Source organism: Tursiops truncatus, chromosome 8 (assembly GCF_011762595.2).
Source record: "Tursiops truncatus isolate mTurTru1 chromosome 8, mTurTru1.mat.Y, whole genome shotgun sequence".
Taxonomy (NCBI): Eukaryota; Metazoa; Chordata; class Mammalia; order Artiodactyla; family Delphinidae; genus Tursiops; species Tursiops truncatus.
In genome coordinates, this window is record NC_047041.1 from 8,102,809 (window position 1) to 8,125,442 (window position 22,634).

General features: G+C 44.9%; 1 protein-coding gene across 2 annotated transcripts; it reads right to left on the bottom strand.

The window, feature by feature from the left end:
- Positions 1–4,652: 4,652 nt before the first annotated feature.
- On the bottom strand, positions 4,653–21,601 carry DDX25 (DEAD-box helicase 25). Of its 2 annotated transcripts, XR_012333271.1 has the most exons (13): positions 21,484–21,601; positions 20,798–20,864; positions 20,502–20,546; positions 19,862–19,997; positions 18,565–18,657; positions 18,351–18,453; positions 16,673–16,787; positions 15,478–15,655; positions 9,660–9,897; positions 8,314–8,476; positions 6,103–6,291; positions 5,486–5,630; positions 4,653–4,927 (listed from the first exon to the last, which is right to left on the bottom strand). XR_012333271.1 is itself a non-coding variant. In XM_033861834.2 (12 exons), the coding sequence occupies exons 1-12, from the start codon at positions 21,544–21,546 to the stop codon at positions 4,866–4,868; spliced, it is 1,452 nt and encodes a 483-aa protein (XP_033717725.1). In that variant the 5' UTR covers positions 21,547–21,601; the 3' UTR covers positions 4,653–4,865. The 2 variants fall into 2 exon arrangements, 1 of the variants encoding a protein (XP_033717725.1); XM_033861834.2 differs by lacking the exon at positions 5,486–5,630.
- Between the last annotated feature and the right edge of the window lie 1,033 nt (positions 21,602–22,634).

Genomic DNA, 22,634 nt, shown 5'->3' on the forward strand with positions numbered 1-22,634 from the left:
TTTTCTTTTTGTTTGTGGGAAACGGTCTTCCTCTGTACAGAGCTCCTGTGGCTCATGCTTTTCCATGTGCCTAGCTCTGCCGTGTGGCGTCAGGGAAACGTGGTATCTTAGAATGGGTGGAGTCTCAGACGTCATTTCATTCCCAAATCCCAGCTAATTCAAGAACCAGGACTACAGCATCCATTCCAAGTAACTGTAATGGATGCTTCCGAATGATTGAATATTCCCACAAGCAGGGAGCTCACCACCTCGCAGAGTAGCCTGTTCAGGCTCCGCCTTCTCACCCATGCCTGAGGCGGCTGTACAGGACCACAGCTCTAACCCTCACACAAAGCAGGGCTCCCTTGTCAGTCACTTCCTTCCAACTGGGATTTCAAGCCACACATCACAAACTAAGGGACTGAGTGAGACTGCATTACCTTCCTGACAAAAGAAAAACATTAAACACAAAATAAGAGACTATTCCCATTCACGACAAATGTATTCTAGAATTGGGAATGTAGAAACCCACGGCTATTCTACTGAATAGAAAAAAATAAATTACGGGAAAAGATGAATTCCCAAAGAAAAGTGCAACAGAGAGTTGCCTATGCTTCTCCCTAAAGACTAAAGACTTGAGATGTGTAAAGATTCTCATTTAGAAAATTCTTTCAGTTGTCTGAACACCAGAGCGGGAGATCCATCTTTTCCGTGATCCTCTTCTCATTATCCCAGCGCTTCTGGTTGTCTCTAACCTCAGCAGCAGAAGTGCAAGGCTGATGAGCCGTGAGGCAGGGCTGGCAGCCCAGCGTGGGCAGTGGGACTCTGCCCTGGGTTTACAGGACACATCAGTGCTTCTCTTAACCAAGAATCATCCCATTTCAGGTGTGTTTCCTGTATTTCATGAGAAGGTCTAAAAGTTTCATGTTTACAGGTGGGGTGGAAGACCAACCACATTAAACATAGATAATGGTGCTTCAACACCACCCAGGTTTTCAAACGATGGATAGAAAAGTATTATTTGGTGGGTGGGGCATAATGTCTGTCCTCCACCCCAAATTCATATGTTGAAGCCCTAAACCAACCCCCACCCCACCATCACCATGTGATGGTATTTGGAGGTGAGGCTCTGGGGAGGTGATTAGGTCATGAGGGGAGGCCCTCACAGTGGGATTGTGGGATTAGGGACACCAGAAAGAATGCACGTCCCTCTCTGTCTGCCACATGAGGACACCGTGAGAAAGCAGACCAGTCCTCACCTCACCAGAAGCTGACCCTGCCAGACCTTGATCTTGGACTTTACTGCCCCCAGGAACCTGAGGAAATACATTTCTGTTGCTTAAGCCCCCCGGTCTATGTGGTATTTTGTCACAGCAGCCTGAGCCGACCGAGACACGAAGCAGTAAGGGAGATGGAGGAAGACGGCATCCAGAGACAGCGGCTCTTACGGCCGGCCTGGCTGACCCATCCCTCCTTAGCGATGTGGGGACCACAGGAGGGCTCAGAGCCGGAAGACAGTGCCCCCGAGAGAGGGGTAGTGAGCAGGCAGAAGGGAGGAGGGAGAGTCCCAACTCTTCTCTCAGCCGTGGGTAAAAATAGTACGGAAGACGCGGGGATGAGCTCCTTCTGGGCTCTTCCCAGAGCAGAAAGCTGACGCTCCCTGCAGCACAGGGCAAGGCTGTGGCGTTTCACAGCCTGTGGGTTGCAACATGATGACAGTCCTCAACACGTGCCGATTCCCTGAAAGTGGTAGAGGGGTAGAGTGTGGTTTAGGATTTAACAGGACCCGACTCTTCTGCTGTCCCTTGAGAAAACGAATGTGCCCTCCGGACCAGCCTGCAGGTCTGTCCGTACTGCAGCAGGAAGGCCCCTGGGCTCGGAGGGCAAAGAACAGCAGGCCCACGGGGAGCCCCTTGCTCCGGGCCCCACTGCAGCGTCCACCCCGGCAACTGCGCTGTCTCTGCCTCGGTCCTCTCTCTGACCTGGGCCCCCACTTGAGTCAACGGGAAGGAGGCTGAACCTCTCAGGGGACCAGGAGCCGAACCAAGGCTGGACACAACCGGCTCCTCTCCCGGGGTCTTCTCTGGAAAGGTACCGCTTAACCCCCAGCGACCCTCTAAGACTTTCCACTGTTGACCACACGTGCAGAGTCTGCCAGAGCTCTCCTGGGGCCTGATGTCTGCCGGGAACATCAACACTTTCTCAAGAGCAAAAGCAATCACGTCTCCTGAGAAGGGCTGTCAGACGTCCTACCAGACTAGGACCCACACGTTTGCCTTTCCTGTTATTCATGGTCGCCTCAGATCCAGCACCTAGCATCCAAGGAATCTGTGCCCCCGGCGGCGGCGAGGTGTTCACTCACGGCTCCCGCTGGAAATTACAGCCCTGCTCTACGCCATCGGGAATTTCAATATGCTCACAGTCCGAAGCTGGCCAACATAAACCGAATGGATTTGGTTTACTGTCTGCTGCCAAGTAACACACAGCTGATTAGCCCGGCTCATGGATGCACTGACTCATCCGGCTATTCCCGGTTTCTCCACGTACTCTTCCTCGGGCCGGCATCCACGGAGAAAGACAATCCTGGCCCGGCCAGGCACGGAGACGTGAAGGCTGCTGGCAGTTCTGAGCGAGGAGCTGTGCCCCGCAAGACCGCCTTGGGAGTGTCGACTTGCCCAACTGGACAGGCTGTGATGCACACAGAACAGGGATGGATTTCTGCCTCCTAGGTGGAGAGACAAATGGAAGTGAGGGGCAAAGGGGCAGGAAGAGTGCCCACTATCTGCAGACTCTTTGGGAATGGCTGTCAAATGGAAATCGCTCAAGACGCCTGTGAGGGTAACTGACAGAGACCCCGTCAGATCTGGACCGGAAAGGGAGGTGGCAAAATCTTACTTAAGAGGCCCCGATGCTCAGCTGACTATGATACAAAGTCCAGCTCAATTCTCAAATAGTGAGAGAGAGCAAACTCTCTCGAAACACTTCCTACGTTTATTCATCTTGCGCCATATGACTGCGGTTCAAAACCAAGGTGGCGAACATCAAGGAAGAACGTTAGTGAAGGAAGAGATGGCAAGGGAACATGCACTCAACGGAACAAGTATTCACTGACTGCCTATTACATGCTGGGCGCTGTGTTGGGGGATGGGTATCGAGTGGATACGCTGATCCGGCCCAGAGAGGAAGGCAGACATACCATGAGGAGAACACGAGTGGACCTTCAGAGGCGGAAGCTCTACTTTTTATAGATTCTTTCCCCGGGACTTCTCTTTGCCTCGGCATCTCCTCCCTAAGACAGTGGTCTGTAAGACCTGTTGCTTTACCTGTTTTCAGCTCCCTTAGGTAACTGTGTTTCTGAGCTCTACCCTAAGAGAGTTTGCTTTTTGGTGCACAGTATGGGGAGGAAATCTGTATTTTCTCCCCAAGTTCTCCAGGTAACTCTGGCAATCAGCTGGATCTGGAACACTGACTCAGTGGATCTACTGAGGGGACTGCAAGGGGGTGCTAAGTACCTGAGGAGAGGCACCGTGCAACTCACGTTCTCTCCTATGAGAGGAGACACAATGTCTTCTCCTCTGGGAAACTGGCCCCGACGGCATTTGGGGTGCCTCCTCTGAACCCCTTCCTTAAGCAAAGACCATTATTAAAATAATGTTGGCTTATTCTGAGTCTCTGCTGTGAGACTCTGAATTCTGAAATCACTGGTACATCTTATTCATCTCTCTTCCTTGGTGCTTAGCAAAAAGGGTGCATGATAAATATATGCTGTGGGGTGAGGAGGCTGAACGATTTTCATGTATTTCTGAGCCCTGCCCACAGGATACAACACGGGCAGGTGACATGCACATGGGATATCAGAAGACATAGGCCAGAAACACCCCTCCACACCGGGATGACAGGTGCATTCACTGAGGCTGCTGGTGGCAGTCTGCTGTGACAGAGCTGGGGCCCAGCTCTGGCTGTGGGCTTTCTGGGAGAGTATCAATTTCCCCCCCTTTTTCTCAAGCCCACTATTTCACCTTTTAGGAGCAAATGTGAGAAATGAGAAGCATCTCAATGGGACTTGCAGGAAAACATCCAGGATTCTCAGATACACCTTTAAGTTCTTAAAAGTGAAACCCTTTGTCTCCCTGAAGTGTCACCTCTTTACTAAGGCAAGTGGGTTCCCCCAACCTCCACTGCCTGTTTTTAAGAAATGTCTATAATAAAGCCACGTTTCCAGAGACTATGACATAAACGATGATGGATTAAATCTTCTCTAATTTGAAGACATTAAGAAGTAAAATAGAACAATATCTTGAAATTCTGTGTTGGTTGAAACACTAAAAAAGAAGCAAAATACTCTTTCAAATCGTTTTACTTTGTGAAGGTTTCACCCCGCACTCACACGTGAGAGTGTGTGTCTGTGCAGGGGGTGCACGGGTGCGTGCATGTGTGGGGAGGGGGCGAGGGGGAGGTAGGGAAGACATTAGGGCTGGGAGGGGCAGCAGTGAGCAAATCTGAAGACGTGTGGTTTTTTCACTCGACCAACTCAAATTCCAGAAACAGTGACGTTCTACTGCCATCTCGCGGCACCGTGAGATATTCACAGGCGGCCTGACCTGCTCAGACTCTATAAACTAAATCCCACAACAACCCAGTAGCCCACGCAAAGATGTTTATCTGTGAAAAGATTGGAGTAAGAAATAATCTCCCTTTATTTATTCAAAAGGATCAAGTGCTTCACATCAATTTGGTTCAGAAAGACCTCAGGTCTTAAAACTAAGGCTACCACAACATTTATTTTGCCATATATTAACAGTTTCATGTTGAAAAAGGCTCAACGTAAAAAATCACTTTCACATAAACCAGAACACTTGTAAACGATAAAGTTCTTTCTTCAATATTCAATATTCAATATTTTCAATTTCATCCAAGTCTTCAGGGTTGAGTTGCTTAATATTGCTGTCTAAAAGAACAAAAGAGAATGGAACAGTCTTATCCCAGGGCCTAAACGAAATTTCATTCCATCCAATTACATTTCTGAAGATAGTGACACCTTGTATGGAAAGCCTCGAGATACTGGGACATTCTCTAGATTAGGTAAGGAAGGGATGGTATCCAAATAACCAATCCATACTAACTACAATGGCATCAAATGCACCAGACAAGACAACATACATGTCTAAATACTGTGGGGCAGAAAAAAATCGCCAGAGTGCAGAGAGGGGGACCTGGGAAGGTGCCTGGTTGAGCTCAGGAGGGTGAAGTGGGCGTGTGCATTGAGGGGGCAGGTTTGCTGAATGGCAACAGGGAGTGTTGATTACCATAGCAACAGTGATCTTAATGGTTCTTCCTCCGCCCCCATCCCTCCTCCGTTATCCTAACGCAGGGGTGCTTAATCAACTTCCCTGCAGGGTCCACAGCCAGTCTGCAAACCTTTTAACATTATATTCCAAATTGCACATATGTGCTGTGTGCATTTCCCCGGGGATAGTGTCCTCTGCTTCCCACAGAGGTTAAGTACCATTGTCCTAAAGGTGAAAGATACATCTGGAGTCTTGCGAGGGTTCTTCCTCGCCTGCTCCGCAGCCGTATCTATCCAGGGCCCTGGGGCAGGGGGACATCTCAGCTTCTGTTACCCTTCAAGTTTCCACCAGACTGCAACACGCCTGTCCAAGAGCCCCAGAGGGTTAGCAGAGCCTGCCTTGTTTAGATGGAGGGGGGGGGGGGCGGGCACTGGAGGAAGGCAGCAGGCCTCAGGATTTAGGACTGTCCTAGTTGGTCGCTGGGGCAACAGGAAGGGAAAAATGTACATAAAAAAGGAAGCTGGGGACACAATATCATCTTAAAGGACCTTATTACTTTGCCTAGGGTGGCTCTTCATGGACGTAAAATCTGCTCCAGATCCCGGAATGAGCAATAAGATAGAAATATGAGCTCCTATCAATTCCACTTGGTTTTCACAGCTTCCTTTAATTACCCCCGCCTCCTGTTAGGAACTCTGGCACTAAGAAGTAGAAGCCTCCTCCCTGGCTCCTGCCCCCACCCGACCACAAGCCTCTGGGCTCGAGGTCCATGACACACATCGTCACTGTCAACGTGGGCAGGTCCACAGCTCTGGGCACGAAGGGTACTACTCACTGAAGTGGTCCTGGATCTTCATCAGCAGGGGCAGCTTATCCACCTCGATCATGTTGAAGGCAAGGCCTTTCTTCCCAAAGCGGCCTGTCCGCCCAATACGGTGGAGGTAGGTCTCATAGTCTGGCTCCTCTGCCGGGTTCACAGGCAGGTCAAAGTTCACAACAATCGTGACCTGCTTCACATCAATCCCTGGAAGAGGAACGACACTGCAGGGTCCTGCAACATTTTCCTCAGGACATAGCTATTCAAGAACCACGTTTGCCAAGGGAATTCTCATTTAATGGACACAACCTGTAAATCACACCTGCTTTTACATCAATGAAATAGGTCCTTCGGTCAGGCAGTTTGCTTCCAAGTATGTATGTCTATGATGCTGGATAAGAGTGTCATTAGAAGTGAATTATACATAAGTCTAAATATGTACAAAGCGCGTGTGCATGCATGTGTGCGTGTGTGTGCACGTGCGCGTGTGCTTGTGTGTTGGGGAGGGGCTCGCAGCAGGTCACAGAGCCCTTCCATCTTCTCCACCCCCACTGTGCTAAGTGCCCAGCAAGCCCGTTAGTCTCACATCCCCTTACCCATCACAGGGCCCCAGCTCCACCCCATTCCACGGCCATTGTTCTCGTCAGGGCATTTTATCCACTGCCTCAACTGTTACAACAATTTCCGGACTGGTCTCCCCAGTCCCTCATCTCCCACTCCTCTAATTGTCACCGTGGTCACCACAGCAACGTCCAGAGCACTTGTGTTTAGAATCCAGCTGCCCAAACAGTACAGGATAAAGTACAAACGACTCGAGACTTCCAGGAGTTCTCCCCTTCCTTTCACACCTTTCACTCCTAACGTGTGTGCTCACCTGGTGCCTCCATTCCTCAACACTAAGAAGCTGTCTGGGTCATAATCCTTGACCTCCCTGTACTGTGCTTTGACTCTGGAGCAATTTGTGCCCTCTTTTCTCTGGGGTCTGGAGTTGTGCTGTCCAGTATGGTAACTGTTGGCCTTATGGCTATTTAAATTCATTCAAATTAAAAATCCAGTTCCTCAGCCACACTAGTCACACATCAAGTGCTCAACAGCCACCATATATGGCTTGGACAGCAGAGAATAGGAGATTTGTATCAATGCAAAAATTTCTATTGGCTAGTGCTGGTCTAGAGGTCAGGAGTCTAGGCAGCGTGCTCCCGAGGGGAAGGAACCTCATCCTTTTTTAGGCTCCTCCTCCAAATGCCAAGCTCAGCACTCAGGGCAGGTCCTCGGTTCTACCTGGTGAACTAGTAATAAATTAGGAAACATGGTTTGAGTATGCGGTGTAGGCAAGGATACAGGAGGAATGAGGAAAGTACGAAGGCCCTCCTCTTGAAAAAACAAAGGTTTTTCTTCCAGTAGTCAACAGTTTTAAAATTAAAAACACCTCAGAGATGACCAACATCATTAGTCGTTAGGGAACACAAGTTGAAAACACGAGATACCACACACATCTACTAGAAAGCTTAAGATGAAAAAAGAGTGTCAATACCAATTACTGACAAGGATGGAGAACAACTGGAACGCTCCTATATTGCTGGTAGAGATGCAAGAGGGTACAGCCACTCTGGAGAACAGTTTTGCAGTTTCCTATGAAGCTAAACATACACTTACCACATGACCCAGAAATCCTCCTCCTAGGCATTTACCCAAGAGAAATGAAAGCGTATGTCCACCTAAGCCTTATACATGAATGTTTATTACAGCTTTAGTCCAAACAGCTCCAAGCTGTAACCAATCCAAATGTCCATCAGCTGGTGAATGGAAGACCTAATTGTGGTGCGACCCAGTCAATGGAATACTGCTCGGCAATAACAAGGAATGACCTACTGATACATGTAACAACACTGATGAATTCCCAAGTATGGTGTCAAGCAGAATAAATCAGACACAAAGGCTACCAACTGTATGATTTAACTTACATGTCATTCTGCAAAAGACAAAAATACAGAGACAGAAATCTGGTCAGTAGTTGGCAGGGGTCATTAGTTACAGAGACTGACTGAAAATGAGCACTGAGAAATTTTGAGGGGAGATGGAAATGTTCCATATTTTGATTACAGTGATGGGTATGTGACTATATATGTTTGTCAAAACTCTCTGAAACGTATCCTTAGAAAGAGAGAATTTTATCATATGTAAATGATACCTCAATAAACTTGACTTTAAGTGCATACACATACACACCTCGAGCACAGACGTTGGTTGTTACAAGAACTTTCTCCTTCCCATCTCGAAACCTCTGAATGACGGAAGCTCGCTGATCCACAGTCAGCTCTCCACTTAACAGAGACACCTGGTGGCCATCCTGCATCATCTCCACAGTCAACCATTTGGCATTTTGACGAGTCTGCATGAAAATCAAAACCCAGCATGGCGCCCAAGTTGAAGCAGCCTGGCTATGTGTGCGGCGCTCATGTCTGCAGGGCATGGGAGCTGGGGGTGCTGCAGAGGGGTTTTGCTTCACCTTCCCTGTGGGGCCTAGAGGGATCTGAGAATGTGGCAGGGGATTCGCCCTCCCCTGTGCTTTTCAGGGGCACATCCTCTCAACCTGTAAGAGCTTTGGCTTCTCAGCCCTGAAACAGAGAATAAAATGCTCCGCCCACCTCTCAGGGTGGTCTGATGACAAAATGAGGTACCTAACAATGATGACATCCTGTGTACGCCAGGCACTTTGCTAAAACCTGTATGTGTACCACATTCATCTGCTTTCATAATGATCTATCTGATGAAGCAGCTGCCTAAGTTCATTTTAAAAAACTGAAAAATAAACCCAAAGCTTAAAACCGTTAAGTGATTTGCCCAAGGTCACATGGCCAGTTGTCACATGGTCACATGGCAGAGCTGAGCTTTCCTTTACTCTACAAGTATGTTTCCAGGGCCATCCATGTGCTGGGTGGGGGCATGAAGGTGAGTGGAACAGGTGAGAGCCTGCTCTCATGGAGCTGACAGTGTGCCCATGGTGGTGAAAAAATACAACCAAGACACGAACACGAAAAACATCAGATTGGAAAAGTAAATACGAAAATAAAAACAAGGGGCTGTTAATAGTGAGTGACTGAGTGGCTACTTTGCTCATAGTAAGTTAGGAGTAGAAGAGAACATTCTTAACCTGATAAAGGGTATCTATGGAAACACTACAATAAACATCAACCTGAATGGGGAAGTGTTAGAAGCAGTCCCTCTAAAAGGATGCCCAGGGAGTTCCCTGGTGGCCTAGTAGTTAGGATTCCAGGCTTTCACTGCCGTGGCCCAGGTTAAATCCCTTGTCAGGCAACTGAGATCCCACAAGCGGCGTGGCGCGACCAAAAAAGAAAGAAAGAAAAGAAGAAATACGAGAAGGATGCCCTCTGTTTCACACCATATTGAAGTCCTATTCCATTACTTCAGTTCACCCATACAATACAGATAACCTCTATTCAGAGGTGCTCTGAAGATTAAACAACATAATGTACAAAAAGCACCAAACATGGTGCCCGGCTCCACCTGCACAGAAACCTGGGCACGAGTAAGACAAGTCCCGGCAGACGTACCTGGCAGAATATGATGGCCTGGCCAATGGTGATGCCACCGTAAATGTTGCACAGAGCCTGGTACTTGTCTTTCCTATCCCTGCACAGCACGTAATACTGTCGGATGTTGTTCAGGGTCAGCTCCTCTTTCCGTAACTTGATAATGTTGGGGTCAGGAATGATTCGCTCCGCAAACTGCCACACGGAGTCTTCAAAGGTCGCTGAAAAGAGGAGCATCTGGCACTCGGAGGGTAAAGCTCTACGAGAGAGGAGGAAAGAAGGTCGTCACCCGATGGCCAGGCCTGTCCCTCTCCTGGGGGGGCCACTTCCAGCACTTGACGCCCACGGCCATCAGCTGCCCCCCACGCCCCTGCTCCTGCTCTGGGGTCACCGTGAAACGTGCTGCGGCCACGACAACTACACCTGCTGCAGAGCGCCACGTGTCAGGCCCTCCTGCCCACCAAGAATTTGGGAAAATGGATACACTGAATGTGGGGCTCCAGAGTGAAGTGTAGATAAGTGATCTGGGTTTTCACGCCAGTCTTCTCCTTAGGAGAGATGGGCTCGTGAAGCCTAGGGTGTCAGTCTAGGTGCTGTTTACAGCAATCATCCCGTACAAGTTCCATGCGGATGAAGGGCACAGAGGCTCATCATTCGATGGCAGGTGTTCTATCTCTGGGGTGGGAAAGAACAGCCACATTAAGTCTATTTGGAATGGGAAGAACCTGGATATAAGTAAAAGGGGAGCAGAAGGGGAAGATGCTACTGCAAGTTCAGGATGAGACAGGCAATACTTCTAAATTAAGTTTTTTGCCTCCTCCAAACACACCAGTGCTCAGCTGAATTAGTTTGCCCACACCATGCAAAGGGACACACGTGACTCTATCTTTCCCTTGCCACCCCTATGAAACTGAGTCAAGTTACATTTCCTGGTTCAGAGGCTGCAAGTAAACTGTCCTGTGGGTGAACAAGGCGGGAACTTTTGATAACAGACGTCTTTCCTCTCTCAGTGTAGAGTGGAGCGTCTCAGATCTTACCAGACACCATGCTTCTACAGTACATCCAGTGAGATTTCAAATCACGGCAACACAAAATACACGCCCCACCCCTCCAATCTCTTAGGTACTTGGTTTTGAAAAAATGGAGTCTCAAAACATCTTTTTGGCTTCTATGAAGTTTTTACACAACACAGAAAATATACAACAAAAGACTGTTGACATTGTATCCAAATACAAATTAGCCTTTGTTCAACTCTCTGCATGAGCAGCAGACAGTGCAAATGTACATTCTGGCATATTCCATTCAGTCTATAAATTCCTTATCAAAGAACATGAAAAGATCTTACCAGCTAAATGTCCTGCATCCTTTGTACACAATACTTTTAAAAACACATACAATATGCTTACCTGTGATACTGAGCTCTTCATTACCAAAGTTTTGGGTCATTTTGTTATTTCAAACTTGCAGAAGCCTTACTAAGATTTCTAACTGTGCAGAAATGGATGCAGAGCTACCTCAGACGTGTGCCTACAAGATGCCTGCCATTGCAGTTGGCCAGTGAAAAGATTTAAAATGTTGGCCTATTTTCAAAGTTTGAGACAAAAAGAATGTCCAACTCCAACCTGGAAATACGTCAAGGATGAGAATGGAGAAAAGATTATAGTAAAATAGAAATAACACACTGTGTCTCCGTAACTGTCTGATGACTTGTGAAGAGGCCTTGTACTGACTGCACCTGAGCTGTCTGGTGTTCTGCAAAGGCTGCAACAAAAACTTGTAGCAAATAATGACTCATTTTTCCTTTTTTTAGGAATAAAACTGCTGCAGAAGTCGAAAAATGTCAGCAGAAAAGGACAGCCAAGTTGAGGACTTTCTAATTTCTTTACTAAATTTGTAAAGAATCCATCTTTCAGTTGGACAAGTTTAAGTCACCTCTGTGCTTTATAATCATTTTCCCTGAGGAGAAGGGGTTTCACTTATGATGACATCTAATAGACTTCAGAGTGTCTGAAAATGATGGACATTTTAGACATGGATAAGCTAAACGATGGATGTATAAATGCACAGGATCTGAATGACAAACAGCTGGTGCACCGAACCAAGCCTGCGGATACAGTGGAAGAACATTTTGAAGGAGCCAGAAATTGATTCTTGCAAGTCTAAACACCACTGTTGCTAGTAGGTAAGCTCCTAAGTATTCTATGCTTGAACACTTTTGTTCAGAGGATATCACACTGGACTGATACCAAGAATCAGTGTGGGCTTCTACTATATATAAAATAGATAACTAATAAGGACCTACTGTATAGCACAGGGAACTCAAATCAATACTCTGTAATGACATATATCAAAAAAGAATCTAAAGAAGACTGGATATATGTATACCTATAACAGATTCACTTTGCTGTACAGCAGAAAACTAACACAACACTGTAAATCAACTATACTCCCAAAAAAAAAAAAAAAAAGAATCAGTGTGGGCTTAATAAGGGCAGAGCTGCAAGTCAAAATGAATTTTAGATTTGACTGTATTGTTTTACTGCCACCTACAAGAAAAGAGGGCTGCAGGGAGTTCAGAGGATACTAGAAAAGAGAGAGTCAAAACATCTTACCACACTGTGAGACAGAAAAAAAAGTGTCATTACTGTCTCTGTCATTAAATACAGGTACAGTAAGTCCCCTACATACGAACCTTCAAGTTGTGAACTTTCAAAGATGTGGATGTGTGTTCACATGTCCAATCACGTTAAGTTAGTTCACGTGTCTGGAGTATATTGCCACGTGCATGCATCCTCTACAAGTGGTTGTACTTTTGTGTAATTTACTGTGCCATACTGTATAGAGTACAGTAGTACAGTATCTTTATTTGAAGCAAGAGGACGACTTCACTGAACTCCTTGCTGTGCAACACAAGGAGCTTACTAATGAAGACCTGATGGAATTGGAGGCCCAGAGAAAGGATGAAGAGAGAAAAGAGGAAGAAGTAATTGAAGAACTAAAGAGATTCATGACTCAGGAAATGGCAAAAGGATTTTCTTTATTTGAGGAGGCACTGTTAGTTTTTGACGCACAGGACCCGAATGCAGAATGGTACATGAAGGTTGCAGCAGCAGTTCAGAATGCAATCCATTGCTACTGTGTCATCTATGATGAGAAAAAAAGAGCTACTTCCCAGACATCACTGGATCGTTTTACAAGAGGGTAGATAGAATTGAATCCAGCAAGGAACCAGAACCTGTGCCAGCAACGTCAGGCGTGAGTGAAGTGGCAGCTTGTCCTCCATCTCCTATTGCTTACGATCCTTCAGCTCTACCATCTCCCACGTCCTCTCCCTCCTCCAGTCAGTAACCCTTCTTGCCTGTTCACTTGATGCCAGCCCCTGGATGCCAGCTGCTGTACTGTACTACTGTACTTTTCAAGGTACTTGAAAAGTAAGATTAAAAATATTTTATTTTTTGTGTTTGTTTTTTATGTATTATTTGTGTGAAGAGCATAATAAACCTATTACAGTACAGTACTATATAGCCAATTGTGCTAGTTGGGTACCTAGGCTAACTTTGTTGGACTTATGAACAAACTGGACTTAACGAACACGCCCTTGGAACGGAACTCATTTGTATGTGGGGGCTTACTGTAATATGTTTAATTAGTTCTATCGTATTTACGTTCTCCTCGTAAATAGTTCTATAATTATGTATCTTAAGTATATACAATAGGGAATTCCAGGGAGGTCCAGTGGTCAGGACTCAGCGATCTCACTGCTGAGGGCCCGGGTTTGATCCCTGGTTGGGGAACTAAGATCCTGCAAGCTGTGTGGTGTGGCCAAAAAAAAAGAAAAAAAAAAAAAAAAGAATATACAATAGCACAGCCTCCAAAATTTAAGCAGCCTATCATGTTTAAAAAGATTAAATTGCTGTATCAGAGACGAAACATTATTGCTGTATTTTTCTCATACATATTGTTTAATTAGTTCCCCTATGAGTTACTACAATTGCCAGTTTAGCTCTACAGTTGTTGTGTTTAAATAGTAGCACTAATGTAACAGGAAAGTACAGGATAATACATGATTTCAAATAAACGTATTTTCCATATTTTTATGTTAAAGTAATAACACATGTACGATTATTTCTTCTGTATTATATTTATATATATATGAGATATATGTGTGTGTACGTATGTACATACATATTTGCCTGCTGTGACTGTATCCCGGGTTGTCTTCCTAAAAAGTTGGTCACCGCAGGGAAAGAAGTAACATAAGAAATTTCCCCAGATCTGGCATGTACAAGTTTTGGGAATGAGAAGTACATGTGCCTAGTACAATGAAGAAAAAAAAGATCTGAACCAAAGCACATCATTGAGAAGTTCCAGTACATCATGGAGAAAAAGATTCCAAAACCTTCTAGTGAGGAAAAAACAGATCACAGACAAAAGTCTGAGCATCAGGAAGACATTAAACTTTCCAGCAGCAACACTGGAAACAGAGCATTAATTATAGTAAAAAAACAACCACTTTTCTGTTTTTAACACTGTCTCCGAATTTACAGGAAGAAAGCTTTTCAAGACAGGATTCCACATCCAGGGAAACTCAACCCAAAGATCAAATTTACAGGTACAGTAAAAACATTTTCAGACAAGCAGGGGCTAGAAAATGAACTTCCTACACATCCTTTTGCAGGAAGCCATTAGCAGATACATTCCAGCATATTCAGTAAACCAACAGTACGCCAAGAAGAAGGACCCACAAGACAGGAGATTCGAAACTGTTAATGAGGACAGGGGAAACCCGTAATGCAGCTGCGACCACAGGACTGGAGTGCAACCAGTCCAGGCTGAAACTGGAGACAGTGAGTGTGGGAGATCTTCCAGACAAAAAGAAACTGATGGAATTTTAAGATGTATTTGACTATCTGGAGATATCATTGACATATGACACATATGATGAAACAGGTAGAGAAAAATTAAAGACCGCTACACAGTGATAGTAACCAAATGAAGGAAAATAGGCAACTCTAGGGGGAGAAGCAAAAGAAAAACATAATTATAATAATTCAATAGTCAGCAGTGAACGTTATTTGTGTTGTGATAATGATATCAATACCAGCCGTGAATGTAACCAACAACGTTGTATATAACGAATACACAACGAGAAATACCAAGGTGAGCAGGTTATTTAAAGGTATGAAAGTTAATGTCGTAATGGACAGTATTCTCTAGGGGTTGGGGCAGGGGATTACTGGTTATCATTACAAGTCTTTCAATATTATACTTGAATTTAACACAGTGTATAAATACTTTATTTAAAAATGAGCGATGCAGACTCTTAAAGCCCACTCCCAGAAATTCTGACTCAGTAAGGTTCAGGTTAGGCTGATAATCTGAAATTTTAAGCCCCCTGGTGATCCTGGGAGAGAGGCCTAGGAAATCGACAGGATTTATTTAACGACTTACAGGCAAAGTCAGGACTAGATACTAGGCTACTGATCCCAGGCTGCTGTGTCCTCACAATAGCGCTATCAGGTTTTAATGAATTCTCTTTAGAATTTTGCTCAAATATAAGATTACTGGCAAAATTTGGTGCAGACCCACTGTATATGGATTCCATCTGTAAGCCTGCAGCACAAGAGTGAAGCAATCAGGCAAGAGTACAAGATGAAGGAGTTGGGTAATTACAGCAGGCTGAAGGCCCATTGAGCTGGTGAAAATAATGAAAACCCAACTTGTTTTAAAGGTGAAAGAAGTGGGGAATAAGCAGTAAAGACAATTAGATGCAGCAGACAAATGAAATTCCTTCCCTGGACAGAAGATCCAGGAAGAAAAGGCTGGATGTGAAGGTTACCTTTGAATACGAATGCTTTGGTCTGAGAATCCTTGCGTGTCGATCATCACATCTGCTTCATCCAGGACAAACACACGAATCTTAGTCAAATCAATTAATTTTTGCTTGAAACACCAATCTAGGACAGTCCCAGGAGTGCCAATTATAATCTGTTTGGTGACATGAGTGCCTCTGGGAACTAGGGAGCAAAGGAAAAGGGTTTAAAGGTTTCCTTCAGATGCAAACGACTCTAACCATTTACAATTCCCGGTAATGAAACACATTTCATAATGGTTTTCCAAGTGCCAACCCTGAGGGTCTTTGTGGGTTTTGATTTTACAGAGTTTTAGGATAAATTCCCAAGTTTCTAGCTTTACAGTAATGATAATAGTCACGCATATTTGATTCTGCCCCACGGTCATTTTAAAAGCCACCCTGGGTTACACGTCTCTAACTGAGACTTGGGAGGCACAGGTTACTTAAAGAAAATAAAAAAAAAGCCACTCTGCAGCATTCCCATTGTCCTATTGTCCTACAGAAACACTGGCACAGCAGTGAAAGGCCTACAAATCTTCCCGAAATGGAAAACAACCAAAATGTCTATCAACAGGTTACATGAAATAAATGACAGAACATTATACAGCTCGTCAAAAGAATGAGGCGGGGCTACACATACTGACATGAAAAGATGTTTAAAACGCGTAAGTTTTTGAACAGTACAAAAAAAATGCTCCCATTTTTGTAAGCACTCAAAAACAAAACAAAAAAACACACAAAGATTTGTTAACAAAACCACAGCTGTCTTCGGAAATAGGTTTTTGAAAGAAAGAACAACTTTCACTTTTACCTTTGAATTTTCTGTTTTAAAGTTTTTTTTTTCACTTTATGCATGTAATACTTTAATGAAAAAGTGAAACAATAAAAGCTGTTCTGCACAAAACAACTGAGCCTCACAGAAAAGAACAAGCAAAAGCATCCTCTTCTGGGCTGTGGGAATGATGCAGCTAACATTTACTGGGTCCTTATTATGTGCCAGGGGTGTGCACAGTGCTTTATCTGTATCATTTTATTTAATTCCAGTAACAACTCTATGATATAGGTGCCATTATATCCACCATTTTAGAGGCAAGAAAGCAGAGAAGGTATATACCACGACTGTGTCAGTGGTGCAGTCGGGATTTAAAGTATCAGCCAGGGTTGGCTTGCTGGTACATACTTCGATTCCCTCGAATGGCGTACATCACTTGAACATCCACACAGAATTTCCCCATCCGTTCGACCACACGGCCAGTTTGCAGAGCCAGTTCATAAGTAGGAGCCAAGCAGAGGCACTGAGAGAGGGAGAGAGGGAGAGAGAGAGAAGGGGGGAAGGAGAAAGGTTCGTAACAGCCATCACGCAATTCTGAAATACAATTAAAATCTGTGGAGGGAGAGGCACAGAAGTGAAACTGGAGATTTTGGTTGAACAGAATATTTTTACTTGAATACGACTTAGCAGCTGATAGATCTAGGGTGAATGTTGAGTATGGAAGGGGAGAAGGGGCTGAAGGATGAAGAAGCAGCTTCCTTTTATATGTTCCTCTCTGAAAGGTCATGAAGAAACACAGGTTATGAGTCACGCTGTTTTGGTAGAGGAAAAATGGGATATAGGGGGGCTGGGAATCAAAAAGAGAAGGGATGCAAGACTAATTACAGCTTGAGTGTGGTCCCCATTACCTCTTCCCTGATATTAAAAGTCTGCCCATTTCCAGAGCACTCCCTGCTTGGTCCAATCTATCTTACACATCTCTGGCAGAATGTTCCCTGAAACTCTTTCATTTGTTACTTCCATCCCCCCTATAAATCGTGGCTGTTGATGAATGAAGATGTCGATGGAAGAAACTGGTGATATTTAACGCATTTCTGAACTTCAATTAAGGATCTGAGATAGAGGGAAACACAGCTAAAGTGATAAAAACAGTTTCCACACACATTTCTCAACATGTGTTCAAGCATAGCTTCTCCTAAAGGATTTTTACTCATGATATCAAACCCCAGATATAAATTTCCCTGAACTTGTCTAAAGAAGGCACAGGATTTCCTATGCCTGTCACTAGTCACCCACATCCATGTCCACAGGTTATCTTGCTGCGCAGGTTGTAAACTTCCTGAGGGGATCCTTGCTGCCCCATAGCTTTGAGCGCTCCCAACACTTGGGCTCCCAGTTTGTCAATCAATTCGATGAACACAGGTTGGAGAAAGAGGGAGATCACCAGATACTTTCCATGTACTGACACTAGGTTGGGAGAAGGGCAAGCGCAGTTCTAGTCCCTGCTCAGTCGCTCTCTGACAACTGTGACCTCACGTGTGACCTTTCCCTCTCCAAGCCTCTGTTTCCTTCTCCACTAAATGAGTACGAGGGACTGGGTGACCTACAGCTATATAACTATCACTACTGAATGCTCACTTTATGTTGAGCACAGTGCTAAAAATGTACATTAATTCACTCAAACTGCATGACAATCCTATGAGGCAGGTATTCATTCATTCATTCAATGTTTAAGGAGTGGTTTCTACAAGCCAAGCACTGTGACTGAAGTTAGGGTTCAAGGGTGAACAGAACAACTGTGATCCATACCTTTGTAAGTGTTATCTTTACTGACAAGAAAACATACTCCAAAAGATTTACTACCTCGCCTAAGACTTTCAGCTGGTAAGCAGAGAGGCTGGGATTGGAACCAGTCAAACTATAAAGCCTGTGCTCTCAATCACTGCCCCATACTGCTGCCCAATACTCTGATTTCATGAAAGAACGTCTATTCTAAACATCATCACATCATTGCAGCAATATTGCCTATTACTAAAATATCTTTGGCACCGCAAGCATTCCCATCTCTCTCCCAGCCTTTCCTTACCTGTGGAAACAATTCCAAGGCATTAACTCTGCTTAGCATTGCCAAGACAAAAGCAGCTGTCTTTCCTGTTCCAGACTGACTCTGGGCTATGAGGTTCTGAGGTCTGTAGAAAAGAGGATGTGCTGGACATAAACTGAATACAAGCTCCTGGGCATAAACTGAATATAAGTGACTAAAAATAGCCAGTTGGAATACCACTACCGCAGAAACTCACGGGTGCGCCAGCATCATAGGGAGAGCCATCTCTTGAATTTTGGATGGTCTATTAAATCCCATTGCATAGATCCCTTTTAGTAACTCTTCTTTTCTGTCAAAAAAACAAAAAATCAAATACTTAAAGTCTGTGATGCGTCAGTAGACTCAGGAATACAAACTTGAAAGGTGCATTTCTAAATTAGGCCACTTTGCAAGTGAGTATAAAAAGTAATATTTGGAAATATACAAGTTAAACCTCAACTCTCAAACATATATACAATCATGTCTGCACAGCTGGAGCACTAAAGTAGTAAGTTATGTCATAAGCCCAGGCCAAGGATAGCAGTAAGGGCCTAACGTTGAACTTTCTCTTGAACCAAGAAAAAAAAAAGGAAAAACTCATCTGATAGAAGTGCATCAATTTTCCAGTAGAGTTTTATTTTCCACACAAGCAGAAAACTAAGTCAGATTTATTGTTTATTTCTTTTTAGTCAATGACAAACTTTAACGTTTCAATGGCAATTTTCAGAGAAAACAAAATTTCATTTAGGTGATTCTTATATCAATTCTCTCTAGGAGCAGAAGACGCAATATTAGCTCATTCTTCTGAGCCAGCATTTTTAAATGCGTCTCTCCTGGGGTCTCAGGATAGATGTTAGAAAGAGGATAAAGTGAAGTAGGCTGGAATACTTCCACTACAATGACATGCACATTTTGGACATGCTTAATTGGTAGATTAATTGGTAGATTACTGGCAGCCAACCTTTAATTATAAGTAAGCTTCTCCCCAACTAGAAAGCAGGCATTGGGATTTTGGATTTCCCCACTTACATTAAGTCCATATCAGTAACTCGACCTATTTAAATACATTTCCTTAATGCCAGTTGATAACTCCCTAGGAAATGCAAACCTATTTGGGAAAGTTATTCATTTAAATACCATCTGAGACAAAAAAAAATAATTAAAAAGGTAAAAGCTTGTAACTTATCTAAAGGGGTATTTGGGTCATCAAAATTCCTGTTATCTGTACTCTGGTACGGAGAGTAGCAATATGGCTGTGTCTGGCTTAGCTATCCCCCTTAGCACAGCAAGCTTAAAATATTTTACCATCAAAAATGTTCTCAAGTCGTTGGACAATTCAGATATCCTAGTGCTCCTCTTTGAGCTATATTTTAATTGCATGCAAAATGTCCACATCTCATTTGAATATTGACCATTAGAACACGAAGGAGATCCTGATGATTATTATTAGCAGATTAGTTTGTTCTGTGCTATGCTCTCTGGAATTTTCCTACACTTAAAGTAAAAATACTCACAGCCGCAGCTCTTCAAATGTTTTCACCGAGTAGAGTGGAGAGCTGGGATCCTTTTGTAAGACTTCAACTCGGTGACTGGATTCTACTAAGGACTGCCGGATTAACTTGTTCAAGAGTGAATTAGCTGCCAATTCCACTAGAAAAACAAGGATAAAACAGGGGATATTGCAGGGGGAAAGTCAAGCCTCCTGAATGACATCTAACAAGTTGCTTCCTTCCATTCACGGGTTGTATATCAAGCAACTGTTCCTACTCTCATTTTTCTTCCAAAAGAAGGTTCTAAAAAGAATGACACAGCACTGAGAATTCCTTTTCGTTTCCACGAGGATCCAGTTTCTTATGCTCTGTTGCTACACCAACCTCTAACCTCAACCAAGCCTACATCTATTGCCAGCAGACCTAATTTTTCCTTGCCAGCTGAAAATTCGTAACCCATTCCTGCATATTCTATTTCAATTTCCTCTAAAGAAGTAATCCTGACTCCTAAGTTAGTATTTCTTCTGACATTCACTATTTATAAAGAAAACAGAAGCAAAGATGGTTCTTTTCCAATTAAGATGGTATTACTCACCCACGTTGTGAAAGTCATGATTAAAGGAAACAATGCCAGTAAATACACGTAAATGAATTTATTTCCTACCTCCATCTTCTTCACCATCTTCTTCGGTGTTATTAACAGAACCGTCTAAAAGGATGGAAGAGAAACAACTGTAAAGATAAATGCCAAGCAGGAACGTCCAGCGTATCATCCCAGTTTCTCCTGCCGACTCTACAGTGTGTACAAAGGAAGGGTCAAGCAGTGGAGGAGTGGGTAAAAGACTGGAAAGGTAGTGGAGGGTCTTGAATGTTAAACTAAGGGAGCCAAAGTTGCCAGGGACATGAGGAAAGCAATGCTTTTTAAATGAACTGAGCCCAATCTTCTTTAACAACACTCACCTACGTTTGTAACTGTAGTACTCTTAATACCCTGAAGGTTCTTCCGGGGATGGATGACGTTTGAAAACTATTGAAAGATACAAATTTCAATCAATATTGTGAAGCAAGGCATCAAGCAGCCCAGTGCCACCCCCTAACACGGGCTGGAAGGGAGGCAGGGAAGGCCACGCCAATACTGTTTCCTTTGCGATATTATGTATTAACGGATTCCTTTGAGAAGCAGGTCTCCTGTATGAATTATCCTAAAATCGGAGGAGACTTTCTACTGCCCCTGTATATGACGTTCCTCTTTATAAGTCTCTAGTCTAAATGTGACAGTCCTCGGCGGGTCACAGTACGAGCAAGGGATAGCAGATAGGAAAGCGCATTGGTAGATGAGATAGAAGCTAGCTGAGGCTTAACGGTCAAATTGGGACAGCAGAAAACTCAGGGTCTACTTGGGGCTCCCAGCTGCCTTCCCTCCCGCAGATGTCTTCATTTTGCCTTTTCAAGCCAAAGGTCTTGTTCCTCTCGGGGTCTCCTTTCCCGTGGCCCTCTTCCAAATCCTTGTCACACCTCCCCACCACCATCTGACACTCGGCTCCAAACCGTAGCGGAGCTGTCCCTTCCCCTCCCCAGCACATTTCCCTCCAGGAGTGCTGTTCTAGCCCCTGCCCCCTTGCCCTCCCCGGTTCGGTGGCAGTTACGTGGCCGTTCAGCCGCTCGCTCTCCGCAGCCCCTGCGTCGCCTCCCCAAAGTAACGACGCCATAGCTGCGATCGCCGCTTCCGCTCCCAGCACGTGCGGCCGCCACAGGCGCGAGGTAGTGCCCGGCCTCACCCAGCGACCAATGGGCTTTCTCGGGGGGCCGACCAGCCGCCGTGCGCAGGCGCCCGAACTCCGAGGTGGTGGGAGGAGTCGGGGGAGGAGGGCGGGGTCCGCGCAGGAGGGAGCTGGCTGTAGTGGTCTGCCAGTGCCCCAGTTAGCGCCAGGCGTTGGAAAGGCAGCCGGGGCGCTATCGTGGTGAACGTTCGCCCGCGGCTGACCTCTGCTGAGCAACAGCAGCGTGGGACTCTAAGCGGCAGCAATCTCCGTACTGATTCGAGAGTCCTACCTCTCCTACCCCACCACCCTCTCCCCAGACTATTCTCCTGGTGGTGAAGCAGGACCCCTCCACCCCGCTTCAAGCTCTTGTGCCCGCGTCCCCCCGAAATTTCCGCTTCTGCGTTGCAGGATGTTAGAAAGGCTAGTGAATGGCATACGAAAGTGGAGAGTCAGAATTGGTGAGTTTCATCTGACAAATGAATTCGAATGCGAAAGATGCAGCGAGGAAGTAAAGTTGTTCAAGCTCTATCGTCCCTGTTACTAGATACCTGTGATGTTTCCACATACTGATTTATTTTCATTTTAATTCTGATACGCGCCTCTTGGTAAAGCAATCCGGAGAAAACGGTTTCCCTTTCGGTACAACCTTCACCTGCTACCTTCACCTGCATAGTCCAGGATAGATTCTGTGCACTAATGACTGCTAAATTTGGACAAAAGAACCAGATCCCCACCCCACCCCCCACCCCCGCCAGTTTTCTAACTGGAATCTTGCGGTTTCGATCAGCATCTCTAGAAAAACGCGCAAACAAAACCTAGTTATGATCTCTCCGTGGTGCTGAAGCAAGACTCCCCATCCCTGTTCGGTCACTCTCGGACACCTCAGTCGTCTGTTTTGAGATTATCACATTCCTTTTCAGCCTTTCCATGTGGATTCTAATTGTAAATGTTTTTGACTCTCAATGATAACTTTCTACTAATTTAAGTACGAATAAAATCAGACCAAGTTCTTTAATTTTAGTTTTCTATTATTT

Bases quoted from the DNA above. Each gene is read 5' to 3' on its own strand.
- DDX25 (XM_033861834.2), bottom strand. From the start codon at position 21,546: ATGGCGTCGTTACTTTGGGGAGGCGACGCAGGGGCTGCGGAGAGCGAG. The intron at 18,454-18,564 runs GTGAGTTTCTGC...TCTTTTCTACAG, and splicing joins CCTATGATGCTGGCGCACCC to ACCTCAGAACCTCATAGCCC. The intron at 9,898-15,477 runs GTAACCTTCACA...CCTCTCTCGTAG, and splicing joins CAAAGCATTCGTATTCAAAG to AGCTTTACCCTCCGAGTGCC.